Raw genomic sequence first — 24,618 nt, forward strand, 5'->3', positions numbered from 1 at the left:
AAGCTGGATATGTCATGAAAAAAATTGTGAACCTAAGCTGAAAACAGAACAAGAAAGAGAGAGCGAGAGAGAGAGAGACCCAGGGAGGAAGGTGCAGACAGACATGAGCAGACTTGAAATCAGTGTCTTCCTGATTCCCACAGAGTTGTCTCATACTTTGATGGTCACTGAGAAAGCAGATATCTACCTCTCATTCTCAGAGAGAGTGCTTGTCATCTTTGATTAATGAGAATGAAGTCAAGATGCGTAGTAGATGCACTGAGGGGATGGGAGGTCTCATATTTCTTCATTCATCCAATATTCAACAAAAAAGTTAGGCACAAATTTGTTCCTTAATTTCAGTCAAACATAGCAGCATAAATGTTCTGCTGAAAATTCATTAAATTTAAGTAGGCCGATTTTCACCGGGTTGACGCTCCTAACTTTGAAAGTTAGACTTCTGAAATGGCCTCTTTGACAATTTACTAAGGTTGCGTGCATACATTTATATTCAAAATGTCATGAATGGCAGTTATGTGAGTGTGTGAAGAAGGTGCATGGTAGATATGTGTGTGTTTGTTGGAAACGTTTTGCGTCTCAACTCAGTGTGCGCAGGTGGGAACTAGAATTGCGATTGGAGAATTAATATGCGTGGGTTGTTTGGATAGGGTATCTGTGAGAAGATGGAGGACTGTGTCGATGTGTGTGAGGGGGGACTTGGAGATGACAGTGAGTGCAAGTTTGTTAGAGACAGGAGAGGACGATGATTGTATTGAAGCGGTGAATATTATTGGATATTAAAATATGTGTTGGGTGTAGGGATATGATGTATGTAGGTGAGAGGTGTATTGTCTCCTTGATAGAGGCCTGTATGGGGCACTTCCAGCCTTCCACTCTCTACTCTACTTTCCGCACTACTTCCACTCGCTATTTCCCTGCTCACTCCTCCCTTCTAAACTTCCCAAGCCTCTACCCCAATCCCTCTTTCCTCTCCTCATATTCCCCAGTTCTTCCCCTTCTCAATGCCCTCCTTTCCTGCTGTCTTCTCATTGCTCGTGACCCCAATCCCACTTTTCCGCTTCTCCACTTTCTGTAGCATCCATCCTCCTGATGGACGTCTTGTGTATTATCATTAGTGGTCAGACTGCCAAATAAGAGCGAGAATGGTGTTGTGACTGTACAAAACCACATGTGTTATTGCATAACACGCCTTCTCTTCACCCCTAGAAATACCTTCAAACAATGTAAGTAAAATTATACACATTGCAGAACACACACTTCAGAGGGTGATTTTCAAAGCCCTCATTTCCACAGGCAAAGTGCTAAAGGCTTTGAAAATTAGGCCCTCTACGTCTAATTTCCAATTCAGGTGCTAAACTGCTAGTCTTTGAAAATTAGTCTCTAAAAAGCCTTGGAAGGATTTGTGGGTGTGAGAGTCAGAGGATCAGGAGAGAAGCTACATATTCTCTGGGAGACTGAGCTCCAAGGTTAAATGTGAGTGGCCCATGGTTTAAGCGTTGAAAGAGTTCATGCCTCATTAACGTGTTCCTTCATCCATTTCCTTCAAAGATTTGGGCCCCTGGAGAGAAAATGGGAGAGATGGATTCTGGCAACTGGACCCATGTGGAAGAATTCATCTTCTTGGGATTTTCTCTCCCCCCGGCACAACAATTTTTAATGTTCACATTTGTGCTGGCCGCCTACGTTCTAACCATCACTGGGGACCTGATTATTATTGTCCTGGTGAGAGTAGATATCACCCTCCACACACCTATGTACTACTTTGTCTCCAACCTCTGCTTCTTGGGAATCACCTACACCTCCACTACACTTCCCAGGATGCTCAGAGACCTGCTGGCAGAGACCAAGTCCATCTGTGTCCTCTGCTGCTTCATCCAGTTCTATTTCTTCTTTGTCTTTGGGGCCATTGAACACTTGCTCCTCACAGTGATGGCTGCAGATCGCTACATGGCCATCTGCAACCCACTGCGTTATTCAGCTGTCATGAGTCAGGATGTCTGCAGCAGGCTGGCCATTGGGTGCTGGGTATCCTGCGGCCTGGCTCTCATGATCCCAACTATCGGCCTCTTCCAGATTTCCTTCTGCGGCCCCAACAAGATCAATCATTTCTTCTGTGATTTCACCCCCTTGTTGAAATTGGCTTGCTCGGACACAGCTCTCACAGAGGTCGTGTTCCATGTCCTCTCGTGGTCTGTGATCATCCTCTGTGTTGCTCTTATTGCTGTGTCTTATTTCTTCATCATCTCCACAATATTGAAGATCCCGTCAACCAGTGGGCGTAAGAAAGCTTTCTCCACCTGTGCCGCCCACTTCATGGTGGTCCTCATATACTTCAGCACAATCACCTTCATCTACCTAAGGACAAACACTAATGATTCATATTACTTGGACAAAGTGGCATCTGTCTTCTACTGTGCAGTGACTCCTCTGTTGAACCCCATCATCTATGGCTTCAGGAACAAAGAGGTGAAAGAAGCACTGAAGAGAACTTTGGAGAAATGCAAGAACGCATTCTCCGACTTTCTGATCTGGAGGAAAAACGTTTCTTAAAAACAAACGCAGAAAGAGGATCAGAGATGTAAATGCAGATAGTTCTCTTGTGTTTGGATGGATCCAGTCTGCAAGAATCAAAATGGTGCTGCTGAAACTAACTAACATGCAATGTGTCTCTCCAACATTTATCTTTTTCTCTCTTCATTTCATTTCTCTCTCTTTCTTTTTTCTGTTTCTTTCATCCCTCCATCACCACTTTTTCACCTCTCTCCATTATCTCAATATTTACCTTTTGTCCCCGTCTTTCACCCCTCTGCTTCTCCTCTTGTAGTCATCCACTACGTTCTCCACACTCCTCATCCCTCCATTGGCTTCTTCCTACTCTTTGGTTTTCTCTCCATCTCTTCCACTTCTCTCTCTCTCATAGCCCACTATTTTTATTTCCGCACTCTTCTCCTACCCCTTTCTGACTTTGACTATAGACTGAAGGTAACAACTTGAGAGAGTTCACCTGACCTGTTCCCACAACTAACCATTTCCTTCCTCTCTCAAGCTGAGACTAGAAATGTGAAGGAAGAAGGGGGAGAAGAAATGGATGAGGAGGAAGGGAGCAGTGAACATACTCTTTCACAAGTTATTGCCATAGAGTATGCTAGTTTAGCTACACCCACCCTATAGCCAGAAGTCAATTCTGTAAAGTGCTAATGAAAATTCAGTGTAGGTCTCACTTCGGAAGAGTGCAGGAAACCATTCATTCTTTAAATAAGGAGATCTCTAACTGTGAGCTCAGCTTCTTTATTAAGTTGCCTTTTTTCATTCTTTCCCACCCAACTAAATGTTGGAAAGAAATTATACATAAGGTATCTTGAATGTCTCTTTGTCTATCTTGGGGCAAAATAGCTCTTCAAAGACCTAGCATAACTGGACCAAATTTTTGCATGAGGGGAAACTATAGAAAAGACGGGTCGAGTTTGAAAATTGGCCACATTAGACTGGGGGGATCTAGAGAAATAAAGTCTCCAGAAAAATGACCCAATGCATTTCTAAGGGAGAGGAAGTTCAAGCAGTTGCTGTACTGGAACACTGTTGCGTTCGAACATTGTGCATAGTGATTAAAGCAGTGGCGTAGCCAAGGGTGGGCTTGGGTGGGCCCAGGCCCACCCACTTTGAGCTCAGGCCCACCAGTAGCAGCACACCTATGATGTGGCCGGCAGAGATTCCCAAGCTGAAAACTCCCAACAACTGTCCCTCCTGCATACCTTATAAATAGCAGATTTTCGCCTGCAGGAAGCAGTGACTGATACATACTGCTTACACCGGCCCCACAGCCTTCCCTCTGACGTATTCCCGCCTATGCGGAAACAGGAAGCTGCATCAGTGGGAAGGATGTGGGGCCTACATGAGTAGAGTGTATTAGTTGCTCCTCACTGAAAATCTGAAATTTAAAAGGTGTGCAGGAGAGGAGGGATATTTGAGAGACCATATGGCATGCAGGCGAGAGGAGAGACCAAATCACCTATGGGATGGGGTTCTTCTGCCCACCCATCTTGGGCCCAGGCCCACCCAAAATTGGGTGTCTGGATACGCCCCTGGATTAAAGAGACAGATAATGAACCAGACAAACCCTTGACACTGTTTATGATCTTCAGCATCACATCAACTTTCATTGCCTCAGGTACAAAGACACGAGCTAAAAGAAAAAAAAAAAAACACAGATTGTGAGCCTGTTTGGGCAGGGAAATAACTCATGTTCCTGAATGTAATTCCATCTTGAGCTCAGATTTGGAAAAGATAAGTAATAAAACTAAAATTCCAAATCTTGATCATAGGCAACCCGATAGATAGATAGATAGATAGATAGATAGATAGATAGATAGATAGATAGATAGATAGATAGAACTTTGTTTCATATTTTGTTATGACTTCTTTTTAGCTTGTTATCCACATTGAACTCAAAATTGTGTGGGAAAATGTGGGGTATAAATGTCACAAATAAATACATAAATAAATAGGTAAGGTCGATATTCTAAGCTGCTGCCAGTTAAACTGCTCCTGGCTGCTATTCCATGGCACAAAACCCGCTAGAGCCACTGATTATCAGCACTAACTGGCCATCCTAAATCCGGACAAGAAGGGGCATTACAGTCAGAGCTGACACTTATCTGGACACCAGCGATATTCAGTTGCAGTGTCCAGCTGCCTAACCGGACAGAAAGGACCACAGAAAAAGTAGTCCTATCTTTGTCTATTTAGCTGTCTGGGTGCCAACAGATAACTTCTACGATTGGCCTGAAGGGTTCTCTGGTTCCCCTTCCCTCTTGATTCCAGTCCCTGCTCACTCCCTTCTCTGATTCTGATTCCCCCCTACCCCACCCCCTGTAAGCTCCACCCAGGCTTCCATTAAAGATCCCTGGGGAGGTCTAGGGGTCCAACTGGAAGAGGTAATATCCACTCACTTCTGCCTGGTGTGGCTCAGGCCTCAAAATGGTTGCTGTAAACTCTACTGGCAGCCTTACTGGTGCTAGAGGTAGTGGCCGGAGCCATGGTGGGCAGGAGTGAGTGGGCTTTGGTCCTGCTGATTGAAACCCTATACAACTAGGTATCTAAGAGGTAGGTACAGGGGTGTGTGGGGGGGGTGTTGTTGGGGAATCTAGTTCTCTTCAAAGGGAAAAGGAGGTGGATATCAAATTTGGGGGAGGGAGAGAACGGGTATTAGAATCAGGGGGTGGGGGGACTTGCTTCCACTTATGCAGATCCTAGACGATATTCAGTCGGGACCCGCATAAGTATCTTATGCGGGGCCCAGTTGAGTATCGACCAGGAACCGCATAAGATCTGGCAAATAGCACATGCCCTCATGGCCACTGATATTCAATGCCAGTGCCCAGTCATGGCCCACTGGGGTGGCCCAAGACAGATTGCCATCTGAAGCAAGGGAAAGAGCTGCCGCCCCAGCTAGCCAGCTCCACCTCCTCTCCTTCCTTCTCCAACCCCCTTCCCCAAATTTACCTTCTTTTCCGGCTTTCCAAAATTCAGGGCGGAAGTGGTTCCTATATGCTGTCTTGCCGCCAACCCCAGCCTCTTCTCTCTACTGTGGCCCGCCTCCAAGGAAAAAGGAAGTTACATCAGAGAGGTGGGCTGTAAGAGAGAATGCGGGTGGAGAACTCCTATTCACCTTAAAGGGAACAAAGTTAGGTTAGCTCTTACTGATTTAGATGTATATCTCTCTTTCATAGTTGTAAATTCTACTGTGAAACCTAGTGACTGAACCCTATACCTTTCTCAGTGTTTCTATGTATAGTGATACCCTAATCACTGGAACAATCCCCTTGACTAAAATAAGCACTGTGCAAACAATAAAAGTGGAAACCTATCTCCCAATGCTTCACCAATAGTGAATTTCTCTCTTTTTTTTTTTTTTTCATTTTCCTTTTGTCTTTTTTTACTATTCCATTCAAAATAGAATGGAGAACAAAAAACCTCAATAATCTGCTGTGCTCTGTCTTCACTGGGACTTTCTCTCCGAACCATCCCACCTCTTCTGACGCAACTTCATTTCTGAACGGCGAAACGTTTCAGACAGGATGTCCCGGTGCAAGCCACAGGCAACCTATGAGTGCCGCTACCGCTGCCCGGACAAAGGCTGGAGCAAAGGTGATTGTAAGGTACCAGAGGGGGCGTGGGAGACACACCCCCTGTTAAACGTTCCTGGCTATTCCACTGCTCGAGGATGTCTGTTCTGTAACAGAACCACACTCTAAATTAACTATTGAGGAAGAGATCCCTATTATAATGAAATCTATCCACAATCAAATGGGTTCTCAAAATACAACGAGCAAACACACTTGTTAGTATTAGGAGGAAAAAGGCCTCGAGAAGCCCCCAGACATACAACTCAGTCTATGGGGAGCTGGACTTCCTCATCATCGGCCAAAAAACCCTCCGTAAATTAATAGCCTTAAGCTTTTAACTCAGCTAATTCAACTTAGCTTCTTTAAGTAGATCTCTGCGTCTTTCTCTCAAACTATTGACCGTGATCAGCGGCGGCCAGCGTTTCGAATTCACACTTTCTGCTTCAGGATCACTGGACAAAATATCGCTCAGTACTGCCGGCGGAAGTGTGTTTGCTGGTTGTATTTTGAAAACCCATTTGCCCAGCTTCCATTCTAGAATACTAGAAACAGTTACACCAGCCCATGGACCTGGCATAAGGGCAGATGCCTAAATGCAGTAGGGATGCTCATAACCAGGGCTTTTTTTGAGGAGGTACTTGGGGGTACTGAGTACTGGCACCTTTTCCATTGTCTGCTAAAATTGACCCATGGTCCCCACCCAAGTTTTAATGAAAGAGCTCAGGCTCTACAGACCAATTCTGCCTTGTCATAGGTTCTGTGACTGGTTGCAGGGGGCCTGGCTATTGTGGGGTGGGTCCCTCAGTGATCACCTCACCCCTGAAGGGTGGCCTGGCATTTGAGTACCGGCACCTTTTTTGCTAGAACAAATGCACTGGATAAAGGGACCCACGTGTGGGTGATCAGGCCATTGTGACATCACTGATGAGGTTGGCTGTTAGCCATTGGTGGAATGAGGCATTATGACATCACATTATCAAAAGTGAGCCAAGTATAGAACAATCAAGCTAATTACAGGGGTTAACAGTAAAATAACGTCTTAACAATAGCTCATGTTGATAAGCCCCCTAAATGAAAGAAAATAGAGATGCCTGTAGAAATCAAAATCACTGCTACATGTGATAAAAGCAGGGCTTTTTTTGAGGGGGTACTTGGGGGTACTGAGTACCGGCACCTTTTCCATTCTCTGCTAAAATTGACCCATGGACCCCAAGTTTCAATGAAAGATCTCAGGCTCTACACAACAATTCAGATTTGTCATGGATTCTGTGACTGGTTGCAGGGGGCCTGGCTATTGTGGGGTGGGCCTATCTGTGATCACCTCACCTCTGAAGGGTGGCCTAGCATTTGAGTACCGGCACCTTTTTTGCTAGTAAAAACATACTGCTCATAACTTATAGTACTCTGAAAGTTACGTGTGTGACTGAGGGCCCTACCCATGCCCCACCCATGTGTACACCCCCCCCCCCCCCCCCCCCCCCGTTGTAAATACATGCCATGCACATTATAACCCTCTAATTCTGTAAAAGGCACCAAAAATTGCACTTGCAAATTTGGGCACGCACCCAATGTCTGTATGCAATTTAATTAAATTAAAAGCTAATTAGCGCCAATAATTGGCCTTTTCACAAGCAATTATTGGCACTAATTAAATCTAGTTGTGCATAAATTTAGGCGCGTGATCCGCGCCATAAAGTCTCCCTCCTGGAATGGGTGACTTGGCAGCTCTGGAAGTGGCCTTCAGATGCCCTTTCTAGTGGTAGAAGAGCACGAAAATATCCCCTGCCTTAGGTCAGTAACGTCCAGTGGTTAATCGTTTATCATTTATTTGTTTACTATACCGTCACTTATTGCATTGCAGATCAGAACGGTTTACACATCTAAAAATATACAATAACAAAGTAACATGAATAATTCCTTCTTTGACATCTGTTGACAGTGAAATCAATTAGCACGACGTACTATCTCACTTGGTTTCATTTTATTATTCTATCCAAAGCAAAGGACTATTGGCAACGACTCCAAAGCAACTCCAGCTCTCCCTCGGGTGAGGGACATATACAGAAACAACAGAGACGCACACACACACTTTCGTGAAGAGATAGGAAAGAATTCCATGAGCCATGCTGGGCATGCTTACCTCACTTGTCTTTCTTTTACTGGAAATAAGAATCAATAATTGAAATCATGAGGCAAAAGCCATGGCAGGTGTTGGTGTCTCAGTTCTCAGAGGAAAGTCCGCTCTGACTATAATCCCTCAGCCCCTCTGCTCTCTCTTTTTATAGCCCGGTGTGTCTCTTTGTACATGTCAGTCTACCATATCTACCCTGCAGTCTCTTTACCAGTCTAATGCAACAGATGTGTGTCCTCCTTTCCCTGTCCTCTGCGCATAAGGAGCAAGAAAGCAGAAGGTTGCAATCCAGGAGCTAAGCATGGAATTGTAACCCCAAGGTCTGTAGATTCTGATGTCACCTTCCACCTGTTATTTGTTACAGATGAGTACAGGAGGGTGGATTTCAGCTTGCAATACTAGAAAGTTATAATAAATGTTTACCTCTTTACCACCTCTTTACCACTGCTTTTGACTCCTAACCACTGCTCACTTGCCCTGTCCTTTTATCCTCACCTCTTTATTCCCTTACCCTTAATTGTTCTGTCTGTCTGCCTGTCTTATCTAGATTGTAAGCTCTTTGAGCAGGGACTGTCTTTTTGTGTATGGTGTACAGCACTGCGTATGCCCTGTAGCACTATAGAAGTGATAAGTACTAGTAGTAGTAATGTAGAAGCCTGCCCTTGCAGATCAGCAATGCGGCCGCGCAGGCTTCTGTTTCTGTGAGTCTGACGTCCTGCAGAAACAGAAGCCTGCGCGGCCGCGTTGCTGATCTGCAAGGGCAGACTTCTAGATGGAATGTTGCTAGTGGAGGAGTAGCCTAGTGCAGTGGAACATGGAATGTTGCTACTATTGGAGATTCTGGAATGTTGCTATTACTTGACATTCTACATGGAATGTTGCTACTACTTGAGATTCTACATGGAATGTTGCTATTCCACTAGCAACATTCCATATTTAGATTGTGAGCTCTTTGAGCAGGGACTGTCTTTTTGTGTATGGTGTACAGCGCTACGTATGCCTTGCAGCGCTATAGAAATGATAAGTAGTAGTAGTAGTTGTACTACAGTAGTATCTTTAGGTTCTGATACGAGGACAGAGGTGGGATAACACAATTATATTCACTGAAAATTCAACCGAAAGGTCTCTTTTCTCTGCCCTTGTCTCTCTCGGTCGCCAAGACCTAAACATTTCCAAAAAGCCATGATTGGTTCTGTATTGCTTTTAACTCCTAACCCTTATTCACTTGTTCAGAACCCTTATTTTATCATCCTTGCTTTAATATTCCCTTATCTCTTGTTTGTCCTGTTTGTCTGTCCTAATTAGATTGTAAGCCCTGTTGAGCAGGGACTGTCTCTTCATGTTCAAGTGTACAGCGCTGCGTATGTCTAGTAACGCTATAGAAATGATAAGTAGTAATAGTCTTTGGGATTCCGGAATCTTGCTACTCTTTGGGATTCCACATAGAATCTTGCTACTGTGGGATTCTGGAATCTTCGTACTCTTTGGGATTCCGCACAGAATCTTGCTACTGTTTGTCCTTATCCCTTATTTGTCCTGTCTGTCCTAATTAGATTGTAAACCCTGTCGAGCAGGGACTGTCTCTTCATGTTCAGGTGTACAGCGCTGCGTACGTCTAGTAACACTATAGAAATGATAAGTAGTAGTAGTAGGATTTATTTACTGCATTTTTGAAGGAATTCACCCGAGTTGCTGTACAGCAAAAATTTGCAAGACATAGACAATAAACAATTACAACAGTAAAAAAAATATTCAGATAGCATATGACGTGTAGGATCCTAGCGTATGGGGTAAGCAGAGGTGGAAAAGACAAATGGGGTTCACACTCTCCTCAAGGACAGAACACAGCAGCAATCGATGAGTGCTCAGTTGTGTATCGATTGATAGTGGAGTGTTTTAATATCTTGGGAAAAAATTTGGTAAAGCATGCAACCGGAACTATCAATCGATACACAACTGAGCACTCATCGGTTGACCCCTGAGGAAGGCTGTTATAGCCGAAACACGGGCCGTGTTGGGTCCAAATAAAATTTTCATTGGAGCATCTTATCCTGGTGGGGTGACTGATCACTTGAGATTGGTTCCTTTCCACCCTGTTACTGCTGTAAGCAGAGGTGGAACATATAGACAGATAAGATAGAGCAGTATAAGTTAGACAGAAAATGAGGGTGCCTAACGAAGGAACGTTGCACGTCGAGTCAGTAAAGGTGCGTAAAAATGATCTTAGCTAGACTAAGGGGGCCTTTTTTTTTTTTTAATTTTGCTGAAAATGGACGTGCGGCAAAATAAAAATTGTCAAGCGTCCATTCTGGGTCTGAGACCTTACCGCCGCCACCCGTCGACTCAGCGTTAACCCTGCAGTAATCGTCTATGCGCGCAGAATGATGATTACCGCCCGGTTTCTGCCGCGCGGCAGAAAATAAAAATTCTTTTCCGGCGCGCACAGCACGCACGTGAAAACTGAAATTACCGCCCACGCCGCAGGGTAGCCAGGCGGTAACTCTGAATTGACGTGTGTTGGGCGCACGTAGGTACCTACGCAGCTTAGTACAAGGGCCCCTTAGAGTGGATAAACACGTCCTGCTACAGTATATGTAGCTGGTGTTAGTCCTTGTGCGTGTAACTAGCTAGTTAGTTGTTTCTTCCCTTAAGGGCTAGATTCTATATATGGCTCCCCCCCAAAAAAATCACTGCATGAAAAAAAACGCTATTCTAAAAGTTAGGCTTGGTTTATAGAATAGTGCACCTAACTTTAGGCATAGTCATTTGCACCAGCTGAAACATGGTGCAAACGTACATGCCTACATTAGACGTATATCCCTGTCATTCTATAACAATGTGCATAAATTTTTGGAACGCCCCCATTACGCCCATGACCCCGTCCATTTCCATGCCCCCTTTCTCAGATCGTACATAAATTTTAGGCGTGGGTCCCGCACTTAAATAAAAATTCAATTAAATTTAACTAGTGCCTATAATTGCTCGTTAAAAATCCAATGGTTGGCACTAATTGACTCGTTATTCAATGAAATTGTGCATGCAATTTTTGGTGACTTTTATGGTGAGAAGATCCAAGCTTTCACCTTCTTCCTGAAGTAGGGATAGTCTGGCACTGAGTGAAGTCTTTCAGGGAATGCTTAACAAAGTGTGGGGGCTACTCCAGAGAAAACTTGTTGACCGGCGTCACATCGTTTATTCATGAACCTTACTGCATGCACATTTTTACATCGTTCTTAGAGCAGGTGTAAAATTGTGCGTGAGAATTTGTGCCCTCTTAGGGCTACTTCTGACAGCTTATTTCATAAAGGAAGGAACTCAGGGGCCTCTGCTGCCTTTATAAAAACAGATATGTTTTTGGACATTTCTAAAAGTCTCAGATGGACTTGTACGTGTGAAGGTCAGAGGATCAGGAGAGAAGCCGCATATTCTGTGGAAGACTGAGTTCTGAGGTGAACTGTGAGCGGCCTATGATTTTAAATGTGGAAAGAATTAATACCTCATTAGTGCATTCCTTCATCCTTCAAAGTTTTATAGCAAGATGATAATAATTGCCGCACCATGCAGGTTATGCCTGCCTACACTTTTTTTTTCATGTCTTTTGTTTTCATTCAAACACGCGTGGGACAAACATAAAGGAATCCTGTTCAGAAGGAATGGATCCTAAGGAGCTTAGCCGAGATCGGGAGGCGGGGATAGTGCTGGGCAGTCTTATACGGTCTGTGCCAGAGCCGGTGGTGGGAGGAGGGGCTGGTGGTTAGGAGGTGGGGATAGTGCTAGGCAGACTTATAGGGTCTGTGCCAGAGCCAGTGGTGGGAGGCGGGGTTGGTGGTTGGGAGGCGGGGATAGTGCTGGGCAGACTTATACGGTCTGTGCCAGAGCCGGTGGTGGGAGGAGGGGCTGGTGGTTGGGAGGTGGGGATAGTGCTAGGCAGACTTACACGGTCTGTGCCAGAGCCGGTGGTGGGAGGAGGGGCTGGTGGTTGGGAGGTGGGGATAGTGCTGGGCAGACTTATACAGTCTGTGCCAGAGCCGGTGGTGGGAGGCAGGGATAGTGCTGGGCAGACTTATACGGTCTGTGCCAGAGCCGGTGGTGGGAGGAGGGGCTGGTGGTTGGGAGGTGGGCATAGTGCTAGGCAGACTTGTATGGTCTGTGCCAGAGCCGGTGGTGGGAGGAGGGGCTGGTGGTTGGGAGGCAGGGATAGTGCTGGGCAGACTTACACGGTCTGTGCCCTAAAAAGGACAGGTACAAATCAAGGTAAGGTATACACAAAAAGTAGCACATATGAGTTTATCTTGTTGGGCAGACTGGATGGACCGTGCAGGTCTTTTTCTGCCGTCATCTACTATGTTACTCTGTACAGGGATCCTCCGTGTTTATCCCATTCTGTCATCATCTTTGTTCCCACCACTTCCACCAGGGGGGTATTCCAGACATCCATTACATTCCCTGTGAAAAAAGTATTTCCTGACGCTACTCCTAAGTCTATGGCCTCTACTTCTACTGCTTTCCTGTCTCTGAAAAAGATTTTCTTTGTATATTAATACATTTCAAGTATTTAAACATCTGTATCATATCTCCTCTGTCCCTCTTTTCTTCTAGGATATACCTATTCATACCATTTTTGTTGCCGTCCTCTGAACCACATGAAGCTCATGAGAGAGAAAAAGAGAGGGATGGATGCTGGCAACTGGACCCGTGTGGAAGAATTCATCTTCTTAGGATTTTCCCTCTCCCGGGAGCAAAAGATTTTAATGTTCATGTTTGTGCTGGCCGCCTACATTCTAACCCTCACTGGGGACCTGATTATTATTGTCCTAGTGAGGGTGGACGTCGGTCTCCATACACCCATGTACTATTTCATCTCCAACCTCTGCTTCTTGGGAATCGGCTACACTTCTACCACTCTTCCCAAGATGCTCACGGACCTACTGGCAGATACCAAGTCCATCTGTGTCCTCTGCTGCTTTATCCAGTTCTATTTCTTCTTCGTCTTTGGAGCCACGGAGCACTTGCTTCTTACGGTGATGGCCGCAGACCGCTACATGGCCATCTGCAACCCACTGCGCTACCCAGCTGTCATGAGTCTGGACGTCTGCAGCAGGCTGGCTTCTGGCTGCTGGGTGGCCTGCAGCTTGGCTCTCATGGTCCCAACCGTTGGCCTGTCCCAGCTTTCCTTCTGCGGCCCCAACAGGATCAACCACTTCTTCTGTGATTTTGCACCCCTATTGAAGCTGGCCTGCTCAGACACAGCTGCCACGGAGATCGTATTCCGTATCATCTCGTGGTCCGTGATCATTAGCTGTGTTGTTTTCATTGCTGTGTCTTATATCTTCATCATCTTCACAATACTGAAGATTCCCTCAACCACCGGGCGCAAGAAGGCTTTCTCCACCTGTGCTGCTCACTTTGTGGTGGTGTTCATATACTTCGGCACTGTCATCTTCATCTATCTGAGAACAGATACTAATGATTCATACTACGTGGACAAAGTGGTGTCTGTCTTCTATTCTGTGGTGACCCCTCTGCTGAACCCCATCATCTATAGCCTCAGGAACAAGGAGGTGAAGGAGGCGCTCAAGAGGTCTTTGGAGAAATGCAGGCATGCAATCTCTGACTTTTTCAACCTGAGGAAAAATATTTCTTGATTATAGTACAGATATATACATGATAGGAGAAGTGCATCCAACAATTGAGGGGATTTGTCAGAATCAAACCATGCTTCTGAAACTTTGACCAACATGCAACTTGTCATTCCAACATTGACCTTTTCCTCTCTTTTATTTCCCTCTCCCTTTTCCTGTTCTGCTTCTTTCTTCCATCTATTGCCACCTTCTCACTTCTCTCCATCCCCTCAATCTTTTCCTTATGTCTCCATTTCTCACCCTTCTGCTTCCCCTATTTTATCCCTCCATAGACTTTCTCCAACCCCACAATCTTGCCTCCTTCTTTTCCACATCTCTTCACGCCCTCTTATCCCTTTCCTTATCCCTTCTCTTATCCTCTTATCCCTTCTCTTATCCTCTCACCTCCTCCTACCCATTTCTTACTCTGGCTATGGACTGAAGCCAACATTAAAGAGCTTACCGAACTGTTCCTATAAATAATCTTCCTGTTAATCTTCCAAGCTGAGCGGAAGAAGAGATGGCCAGAGCAACAGTGAACATACTCTTTCATGAGTTTATTTATTTATTTCAAACTTCTATTCCACACAATCCTGCATTCTTGATGGATTATAAAGTTACATACAGAGTAATAAAATACATCACAAACCCCACATCAAAAACAAAAACTATGTAAGCCACATTGAGCCTACAAATAGGTGGGAAAATCTGGGGTACAAATGTAACAAACAAACAAACAAAACAAATCTCAATTAACAAAATTTGTTTCCATAGCCATGTGCTTGCCCCTCCACCTCACAAATCCATGAAACCTCCCACCTCCTCAAACGCTTTTGTAAATAAAAATGTTTTGAATTGGATTTGTTTTTTTAAGTTGTCTCAATGAAGTATGCTGGTCTAGCTACACACAGAACTCATGCGTGTAAAACACTCTAGGGAATCCTTTTACTAATTGGTGCGCGTCCATTTTGGGTCTGACACCTTACCGCCACCCATTGACTTAGCGGTAAGGTCTCACGCGTTAAACCAGGCGGTAATGGCCTAGGTGCGTAGAATGCCTCTTACCGCCACATGCTGGAAAATATCAATTATTTTCGTTAGTTATGTGGGTGTTAGGATCTAGTCTTCTTTGACTCCAGGTGCTCTTTGTCATCCTCCAGAAAGCTGCCGCCCTCGGCAAATCCCTAGTTTGTCTAATGGTTAAGTCAACTATGGGAAAGGAACGCTAGGCAACTAAGAGTCATTGGATTCAGCAGGGGTTTTCACCTTCCCCAATGAATCTCTACGACTCGTGCAGAGCTGCCAAGTCCGCCAGGAGTGCAATTTTGGGCCACTCCTGGATTTCTAATAACCATTTCCTGATGCATTATGGTGGGACCTGCAGGCACTGATTTCAAGAGAGAGTATTAGGGACTACAAGTTGATTGATTGGGATTTATTAACTGCCTTTATGAACAGATTCACCCAAGGCAGTGTATAGCAGGTACAGTTTACTTATAATTTTGCTAACAGCATAACAATAGTAAAACAATCAAATATAAGCATGAATGCAATCAACGAGGTAAACTTGGAAATAGCAAACTGAAACCTAATAATAGGACTAAAATGAAACTGTCTCAAAAATATACACATCTAGCTGCAATGCAGAACAATCATATAACAGAAATATGATAAAGACCAGTACAATAATAACATGGAAAAACATTCAGATAACATAGATATAATACACTCCTGAGGAAGCTCCCAATTAGGCTCTGCTTGCAAAGGGAGGGAGGGAAGGGGGGAGGACGGGGTGGATAGAGAATGGGAGGGGGTGGGGGGGAGATAAAAGAATGATTGAAGACCAATGGCTATAGGGATAGTGCACAATATGACGTTATTAGCAAAATGATGAGTTGTTTGAGAACCTGTGTTGTCAATAAAAATTATTTGATCCATAACATGGAAGGGGGGTAAGGGTAGGGAAGGGAAGTTAGGGCTGGGGGAGAAAATGTTTAAAACGTTTTAGAATGTTGCTTAGTAATGCATGGATTTATACAGCATAATTAGGTTGCGCATTTGTTTAGTGAACTTTACTGTATGATCAATATGCTGAAATGCTAATAAAATCGTTTAAAACATAACATAGATATAATACAGTGTCAGCATAATATCAATCAAACACCTAATAAGCAAGCAAAAGAACATTCAAATAACATAGATATGATGGGGTAGTACAGAGTCGATTGGGATAAATAGATGGGTGGCTAAACTGAAAGCAAGTTATATGTACAATTAAAAAAGATATGAAAACTGGCTCAGTCTATCCCAATGACCGAGAGGACATCAAAGGTTTGCTTCTTAATGTTGGGGCTTTGTTTTGATGCCACCTCAATGATAAACTCAGCATACCCTTTACCTCTCCACCCTTTGCATGATGTGAGTCTCATCCTGCCCTTTGACTACAGCTCTGGGAACCCTTTCTGGTGCTGTCGAGCTCTCTCTCTCTCTCTCCCTTACAGTCCCATCTCTCACAAGCTTAGAATTGAATGCTTGACATCTGCTCCTCGATCCCTTGTAATTCTTGTAAAGAGTTTGTTCGAGAAGAAGTACGTCCCCTGTGATTAAAAGATGGAAACAGGCATCTGGAGAAATCCTTAGACATATATTCCGAGATCTGGCACTGATTAGGTAACAGGGAAGGGTGAAGACTAAGGATTGACTCCAGATCCAAATCGATAGGGGTATGAGATTGCCTTGGTGATTCTGTATGTGTGACATGGAGGAAGTATCTCTCTCTCTCTCTCTCTCTCTCTCTCTCTCTCTCTCTCTCTCTCTCTCTCTCTCAATAATTTTGTAATAATGTTCAATGGACTTTTCCTTCAGGAATCTGTCCAAACACCCCTTAAACTCTGTAAGGCCAGCTGCTGTCACTACATTCTCCGGCAACGAGTTCCAGAGTCCAACTACACGCTCTTGAAGGTTTTCACTGGAGATGGTGTTTATTCTGAGTTCATTTTTCTCCGTATTTTTATGTTTGAATGATTGAAATATTATTATTAGCATTTGTATAGCGCTACCAGAAGCATTATTATTACATAGTTATACATGCTTAAATATTGAAGCATTTTACTATTTGCAATATGAATAGATATAAGCATTTACAATTTGATAGCTGCTTTCTTCTCTTTTTTTGGATTGTGAGGGGTGAAGTTATCAATGTGGGCTACTGTTAACACAGGTTATTATCCCAATGACTCGGGTTATTTTACTGTTAAGCTGGATTATTAGTAACCAGATTTATTGCATAAAATGGGACTTTGTGCTAAAATAGCATATCTTCACGGAAGTGCCCCGTTGATAACTTCGTCCTTAGTGTTTTGTCACCTACTTTCTTACCCCACCCCAAGTGTTAATACATATGTACATGTTCTCACACCATCATCCCCTCTGCTCTACTCCCTTCCCCTCTGAAAGTTACAGCACAGATTTTTCATTGGTCCATTAGAAAGTATCGCACAACCCGTTAAGGAGCATTAAAGCATAACTCTCTTTGGGATTTAGGTCACCCTCCCTTTTCGTCCAGTCATCTTTCTCCAGGCCCCTCTCACCTCCTGGTTCCTCAGGCTGTAAATGATAGGGTTCAGCATGGGCGTGATTGCTGTGTAAAACACAGACCCCGCCCCACCTCTCCCAGCCAGGCAGGTGGCAGCTGCACTGCCGTAAAACATGACCACCACCATAAGGTGGGAGGCACAAGTGGACAAGGCTTTGCCCCTTCTCTCTCCAGCGGCTCGGCTCCTCTGTACAGCGGCCAGGATTCGGGCATAGGAGATAAGGATGACAGGAAAGAAGCCACTCAGAGCCACACCAGTGAGCAGAAGGGCAACTTCATTGATGGTCGTGTCAGCACAGGAGAGCTCTAGAAGTTGAGGTGCATTGCAGAAGAACTGGTTCACCCGATTGGACCCACAGAATGGTAACCGGGCTGCAAGCAGGGTATGGATTAACGAGTGCAGACAGCCACCGACCCAGGAGCAGGTCGCCAAGTTGATGCACGTACCTCTATTCATGATCATTGTATATTGCAAGGGGCAACACACAGCCACATAGCGGTCGTAGGCCATCACCGTCAACAGCATCAGCTCGGTGGTGTTCAAGGCCGTCACCAAGAAGAGTTGTAGAAAACAGCTCAGTATGGAAATGCCTTGCCTTGGTTGAAGAAGGTCTACCAGCAGTCTGGGGACTGTGGTGGTGGAGGTGCAAACATCCAAAAACGACAGGTTGGCCAGGAAGAAGTACATAGGGGTGTGGAGACGAGGTTCCAGACAAGTGAGGAGAAAGAGAAGGGCATTCCCCTGCAGGGTAACCACATAAGCGAGGAAGAACAGGAAGAAGAGGACCCCCTGCAGGGCTGGATATTCGGGGGAAAACCCCAGAAGGAAGAATTCAGTCACTGAACTTCGGTTCTCCCACCTCATCGTTTCTCATGGGCTTACCTGAGGTATCTAAGACAGAAAGACAATAAGCAAAGAGTGGTGACAGGGAGAACTGAAGAGTATGGATTGACCCCGATACAAAGTGACAAGGGAGTTTGAGATTACCTCGGCGAAAAAGTGCCGTTTTATCAACGCACCTGCCTGCAGTTGAGGCAGAGTACCTTAACTGAGCTAAAAGCAACAGTTCTCCTTCAAGCTGGCTGTATTTAGCTAAGACAGATGTTACAAGACATGGCTAAGGGAAGTGTCCTGCCTCTGGAGAGTGCAGACACACCAAACCAGGCTCTGATCCTGGGAATGCAATGTGAGTGAGAGAGAAGCTTCCTGCCTCTGAGGTGTTCATACATGTTGCACCAGGGTCTGGTGCAGGCCACGGAACACAAGATCTCACAGAATCCCATAGTAACCATGACAATACCCTGCTCGCCTTCCACTGCCGTGAAATACATGATTTTTCACACAGCATTCTGCGGGTTTCCTGTATTGCTTCCCAGTCACTCCAGGGAAAGTGCACGTCCATCTTCCAGCACAACCCCCTCCCCCCCCCCCCCCACCACCACCACCACACACACCTTTTTTCCAAGTGCGCTGAAGAAATGGACCAGTGCACGTCCAAAACACGCACCTACACCAGCACAGGCCACTTTTAGGTGTGCCTTAGTAAAAGGGCCGTTTAATTAGCTAGAACCTAAACACCTAATTTATCATTTAAAAACACCAAAGAATAGAAGTCCTAGATAAATATTTATATAGCGTAATAAAATAATCTCCTTTATCTAATATAAATAGTCTGCACAATTTCTGCAGGTTTAAGATCCCTCCCCCATCCCACTACCCTATGTCCCTTCAGGTGTAAGACCCTTCCCCCACACCACCAGTCCCATGTCCCGTTATTAACGTAAGAACATAAAAGCATAAGTGTTGCCATACTGGGACAGACCAAAGGTCCATTCAGCCCAGAATCCTGTTTCCAACAGTAGCCAATCCAGGTCACAAGTACCTGGCAAGATCCCAAAACAGTACAATACATTTTATGCTGCTTATCCTAGAAAAAAGCAGTAGGTTTCCCCAAGTCCATCTTAATAATGGCTTATGGACTTTTCTTTTAGGAAGCTGTCCAAACCTTTTTTTAAACCCCGCTATGCAAACTGCTTTTACCACATTCTCTGGCAACGAATTACATGTTGAGTGAAGAAATATTTTCTCCGATTTGTTTTAAATTTACTACTTTGTAGCTTCATTACGTGCCCCCTAATCCTAGTACTTTTCGGAAAGAGTAAACAAGCAATTCACGTCTACCCGTTCCACTCCACTCATTATTTTATAGACCTCTATCATATCTCACCTCAGCCATCTTTTCCCCAAGCTGAATAGCCCTAGCCTCTTCAGCCTTTCCTCATAGGGAAATCGTCCCATCCCCTTTCTCATTTTGTAATACCACTATATCTTTTTTGAGATGCAGTGACCAGAATTGCACACAGTATTCGAGGTGCACTCGCGCACCATGGAGCGATACAAAGGCATAAGACATAAGGACTCTTTTTTTGCATCTTTTCAAGATTAGGCACCAAAAACTGAACCCTGCACTCCAAATGTTACATAACACCAGGGCTAAGTTGAAGTTGCCTCTTCCTCCTCCCCCTCCTCTCCCCCCCCCCCACCCCCATTCCCTACTTCTGTCCCCCTTGCCTCCACCGAATGCATCCTGACAAGTGGCCTGCTCTGTCCACTCCATCTTGGTTTTCATCACTCATTGCCAGTCTGTGATATATTCCCAGAGATTTTTTCTTGGTTAGTGCTAGGAATATTACAGAGCTTCAAAACTGTTTTCCCAAGCGTTAAAAACAAACAAACACAGCAGATCCAATACCCATATGTGGTGAAATAAAATGGTAAAAGGCTAAAGCACCTCAACCAAAAATAAAACATAGGCTTCAGGACAGGTCGAACTATCTCCTGAAACCTACGGGTTTATTTGTTGAGAGGCCTTTAATCTTTTACCTTTTTCTTATCATGTGTTGATCTTACACCCCTGATGCAGCCCTTAGTGGGGCAGAACCTGGACATGCCAGGTTATGATTTTTAGGTTGTTGAATGACTATTGTAATAAAATCTACGATTTTCATCTTGGATCTACTGTGGGGGGGTTTGGGTTTTGTTGTTATAAAATCTACGATTTTCATCTTGGATCTACTGTGGGGGGTTTGGGGTTTTGTTGTAATAAAATCTACGATTTTCATCTTGGATCTACTGTGGGGGGGGGGGTTGGGTTTTGTTGTAATAAAATCTACGATTTTCATCTTGGATCTACTGTGGGGGGTTTTGGGTTTTGTTGTAATAAAATCTACGATTTTCATCTTGGATCTACTGTGGGGTTTTTTTGGTTTTGTTGTAATAAAATCTACGATTTTCATCTTGGATCTACTGTGGGGTTTTTTTTTGTTTTGTTGTAATAAAATCTACGATTTTCATCTTGGATCTACTGTGGGGGGTTTGGGGTTTTGTTGTAATAAAATCTACGATTTTCATCTTGGATCTACTGTGGGGGGGTTTGGGTTTTGTTGTTATAAAATCTACGATTTTCATCTTGGATCTACTGTGGGGGGTTTGGGGTTTTGTTGTAATAAAATCTACGATTTTCATCTTGGATCTACTGTGGGGGGGGGGGGTTGGGTTTTGTTGTAATAAAATCTACGATTTTCATCTTGGATCTACTGTGGGGGGTTTTGGGTTTTGTTGTAATAAAATCTACGATTTTCATCTTGGATCTACTGTGGGGTTTTTTTTTTTTGTTTTGCTTCTGGGGATCTGTTGCCATTTTTGTTTTTCTGAACCAAGCTTTAAAACAAACACATACGGTACCAGTAGAAAAAAAAACTAATAATAAAATAAACCAAATGCAACCCAAAAGAAACAGAAAAATGAAGGAATGTTTAGTTACTTGGTTAGATTGAAGGTAGGTGCCAGTTCCATCCTATCAGGTCTTCTTCTCCTAGCTAATGATTTACTCTATGTGCCTGGTTGGTTGGGTTAAACAAAACAAAAAAACTGCCCTGGATTAGCAAGTATGAGAGAATCCAATCTGATCGGACCACAGCTTATACAGACAGGAGTCCAAACTCCTGAGCAGTAGCCTATAGGACATGTTGCAGCTGGCTGGTGATGCCCTTAACTCTGCTTCGCCAGGAGATGAAGCCTGCCAGCTGTGTGGTGAAACTGATCCCTTATGGAGCAGAGAGAACTCACATAAAGATCAACCCCCCACCCCTTCCCTCCCTGTAAAGATAGACCAACCTCCAGCACCTCTCCCCGAAGGAATTGCAGATTGTCAGGGATATGGGAATTAAAAACAATTCTCTGCGTTGCTCTCTCTTTCCAAATCCTTGGAGCACCTACAAAAGTTTATGCTTTCAATACCTCAAATTAAAAAAAACAAACCTCAAGAAAAATTGGCGTATAGATGTAAGCAGCATCCAAAGCACTGAACAGGAAAGTGTGCTCCTCTTGCAACTCGGCTCCATTGCTTCCTGGGTGGATTGATCTTGGAGGGTGGAAAGGTTGGATTGGCCACAGTGAGGACCCCAGATGTGTGCAGATGACCAGCCCCTTTCTTTCAGTGGAATCTGTGTGAAAACCACCCCCCTCCTCCAGCTGGATTCATACCAAAAAATAAGACATTACAGTAGTCCAGGTGCTGTAGGATCAGCATCTGGACCAGCAACACGAAGGCTTTTTGACCGAAGAATAAGCTGACTAGACGTAATTGTCTCAATAGTGTCTTCTTCCACAATTGGTTGATATGAGAGGAACATGTTAGGAAGCAGTCGAGAAAGACCCCAAGCAATCTAGCTTCTGATTCAACTGCGAAGGTCCTATCATAGGATAGTGCTATTGTAGTTGAGACCTCAGCTCCTTGATTCCGGAACCATAGGATCTTAGGGGTCCTTTTACTAAGCCGCGTAAGTGTCTACGCGCGCCCAATGTGCGCCAAAATGGAGTTACAGCCCGACTACCATGTGGCTCTTTTGCTAATTTCATTTTTGGCACACGTCCGATATGTGCGTGTGAAAAAAAACTTTGGACGCGCGTAATGAACTCGCGCCAAGTGGCATTTGACGCACATAGGTCATTACCGCCTGGTTACCGTGTGAGTCTTTACTGCCAGGTCAATGGCTGGCGGTAAGGTCTCAGACCTAAAATGGACGCGCAGGAATTTTCATTTTGTCGCATGTCCATTTTGGCCAAAAAATGTTTTTAAAAGGCATTTTTTTACAGACGCGCTGAAAAATGGATCGGCAGGCACCCAAAACCCACGCCTACACTACCGCAAGCCATTTTTCAGCCCGCATTTGTAAAAGGACCCCTTAGTCTTTTGCGCGTTCAGTTTAATTTATTTGCCAAAGCCCAGGTCTGAATAGTATTCATCCCGGTTATTTCAGATTGGATTAGATCTTGATGTGAAGATGTCGGTGGTATGAGAATGATGTCGTCAACATATGATGAGCAGATCACTTAATTCCAAGTTTATTTATTTATTTATTGCATTTGTATCCCACATTTTCCCACCTATTTGCAGGCTCAATGTGGCTTACATTATGCCGTAATGGCGATCGCCATTTCCAGGTTAAGAAATGCAGAGTGGTATTGCATTAGAGTACATAAATGGTAGAGTAGATTACAAAGTGATGTTACGTAGAAGTTCCTTAATGATAGAGTAGATTATAGAGTATTTCAAACAATCAACTATAGAAAGTTCATTTCTGGCATGAGAGATAAAGTGGTAGTGCGTAATTCGTAGTGTTCATACTTGATAGTGTAGGTTAATCCATTAAAGGCTTTCACCTTTTTCCTGAAGTGGAGGCAGTCTTGCATTGAGCAAAGTCTTTCAGGGAGTGCATTCCAGATGGAGATCCTGTTCCTCAAGTACTCTGGGCCCATTTCCTTTAAGGGTCTTGAAGGTCAGACACAGAGTTTTAAATGTAGCCTTGTATTGTACTGGCAACCAGTGAAATATTTGTAAAAATGGTGTGATGTAGTCACATCACTGACAACTTTTTATCAGTCTTGCTGACCATTCGGGCAACTGGGCAGTGCCCAAGGGCCCAGAGGCTCTAGGGGGCCCAGATGCCCGCTGCCACTGCACATTATAGCCTTTCCTTGTCCTACCTCGAAGGGACCTGGTATTCTAGTGGCCGCTGTGGGGGCAGGAAAGAACCCCACTCTTTCCTGCCCACAGCCACTACTCTGTCTAGTGGCACCACCTTGTTTTAAAAATGGCTGCTGAGACTGTTGAGACCCGTGAGACTGCCGCAGTAAGTCTCGGCAGCCATTTTGAAAACACAGCTGAGCACAGTAGCGATAATGGGCAGGAAAGAGTGGGGTTGTCTCCTGTCCCCCAAGAAGTCACTGGACCACAAGGGCCCTTCAAGGTAGGAAAGGGGAGGGCCCACTTTGGCTCGGGGTGTACGGGAAGGGGCGGCAACTGCTGTGGTGTGGGGGGGGGGGGCTGTAGTGTGCAGGAGTGGACAGAGATGCAGAAGTGGGGCGGGGGTGTGGCGGGAAGTGGCCAGGGGGCCCCAATGATCTTTACTGCTCAGGGGCCCCAACCACTGTCAGACCACCCCTGATTACAGCAATCCAGTCTTGATGATATCATGGTGCGTGTTGCATGTCACACTTCAGCTTGCGCACTTACACCAGTCACTGACCTGCCATAAGTGGGTGGGCCTATGTTTTGGAGCACCAATGTGCCTTTACACTCGTATTCTATAATGGCTTAGATTCGTCATGAAGACAGGATAAAACTGGAACTCCCTAATTCTAGAAAGCCTGCACACCCAAATTACCAACTAGCATGCAACTTATAGAATAAGGTCAGTTGTGCACATAGCTTAATTGAGTCATTAGATACTAATTGGCCTTAACAACCAATTATTGGCTATAATTGGCATTAATTGGCACTAATTGACAGATTACACATTACTGCCCTTAGTCGGTATTCTACAAGTTGCGTGCTCAAATTACAAAGCATGCAACTCCATGGGGTGCGTGAACCTGGGAGGGGGAATGTCAGCCAGTCATGCGCATCGGTTCTACAATACTATCATTTGCGCTTCTAACCGCCTACATTTAGGCAAGAGCATTTACGCCAGCCATTTGGTTGGCATAACTGCTGGCACCTAAGGTTAGGCGAGACTTACACTAGTATTCTATAACGGCAGTTGAGCACGCATTCCCTTGGTAATTGCACATCTGAAGAAGGA

General features: G+C 44.6%; 3 protein-coding genes across 3 annotated transcripts; 2 read left to right on the plus strand and 1 right to left on the minus strand.

The window, feature by feature from the left end:
* The first annotated feature begins 1,578 nt into the window (after nucleotides 1-1,578).
* Nucleotides 1,579-2,550, plus strand: LOC115457222 (olfactory receptor 1009-like). Its single transcript, XM_030186647.1, has one exon. It carries the CDS (start codon nucleotides 1,579-1,581, stop codon nucleotides 2,548-2,550), a length of 972 nt encoding a protein of 323 aa, XP_030042507.1.
* Nucleotides 2,551-12,929: 10,379 nt separating this feature from the next.
* Nucleotides 12,930-13,901, plus strand: LOC115457223 (olfactory receptor 6N1-like). The gene has a single exon (XM_030186649.1). It carries the CDS (start codon nucleotides 12,930-12,932, stop codon nucleotides 13,899-13,901), a length of 972 nt encoding a protein of 323 aa, XP_030042509.1.
* A 2,128-nt stretch (nucleotides 13,902-16,029) lies between these two features.
* LOC115457224 (olfactory receptor 5V1-like) lies at nucleotides 16,030-18,337 on the minus strand. The gene is made up of 2 exons (XM_030186650.1): nucleotides 17,468-18,337; nucleotides 16,030-16,041 (listed from the first exon to the last, which is right to left on the minus strand). Exons 1-2 carry the CDS (start codon nucleotides 18,335-18,337, stop codon nucleotides 16,030-16,032), a joined length of 882 nt encoding a protein of 293 aa, XP_030042510.1.
* Nucleotides 18,338-24,618: the final 6,281 nt, after the last annotated feature.

Source organism: Microcaecilia unicolor, chromosome 14, assembly GCF_901765095.1.
Source record: "Microcaecilia unicolor chromosome 14, aMicUni1.1, whole genome shotgun sequence".
Lineage (NCBI taxonomy): Eukaryota > Metazoa > Chordata > Amphibia > Gymnophiona > Siphonopidae > Microcaecilia > Microcaecilia unicolor.

What these genes read in the sequence shown, in the direction of transcription:
- LOC115457222 (XM_030186647.1), top strand. Translation starts at nt 1,579, where the DNA reads ATGGATTCTGGCAACTGGACCCATGTGGAAGAATTCATCTTCTTGGGA.
- LOC115457223 (XM_030186649.1), top strand. Translation starts at nt 12,930, where the DNA reads ATGGATGCTGGCAACTGGACCCGTGTGGAAGAATTCATCTTCTTAGGA.
- LOC115457224 (XM_030186650.1), bottom strand. Translation starts at nt 18,337, where the DNA reads ATGAGGTGGGAGAACCGAAGTTCAGTGACTGAATTCTTCCTTCTGGGG.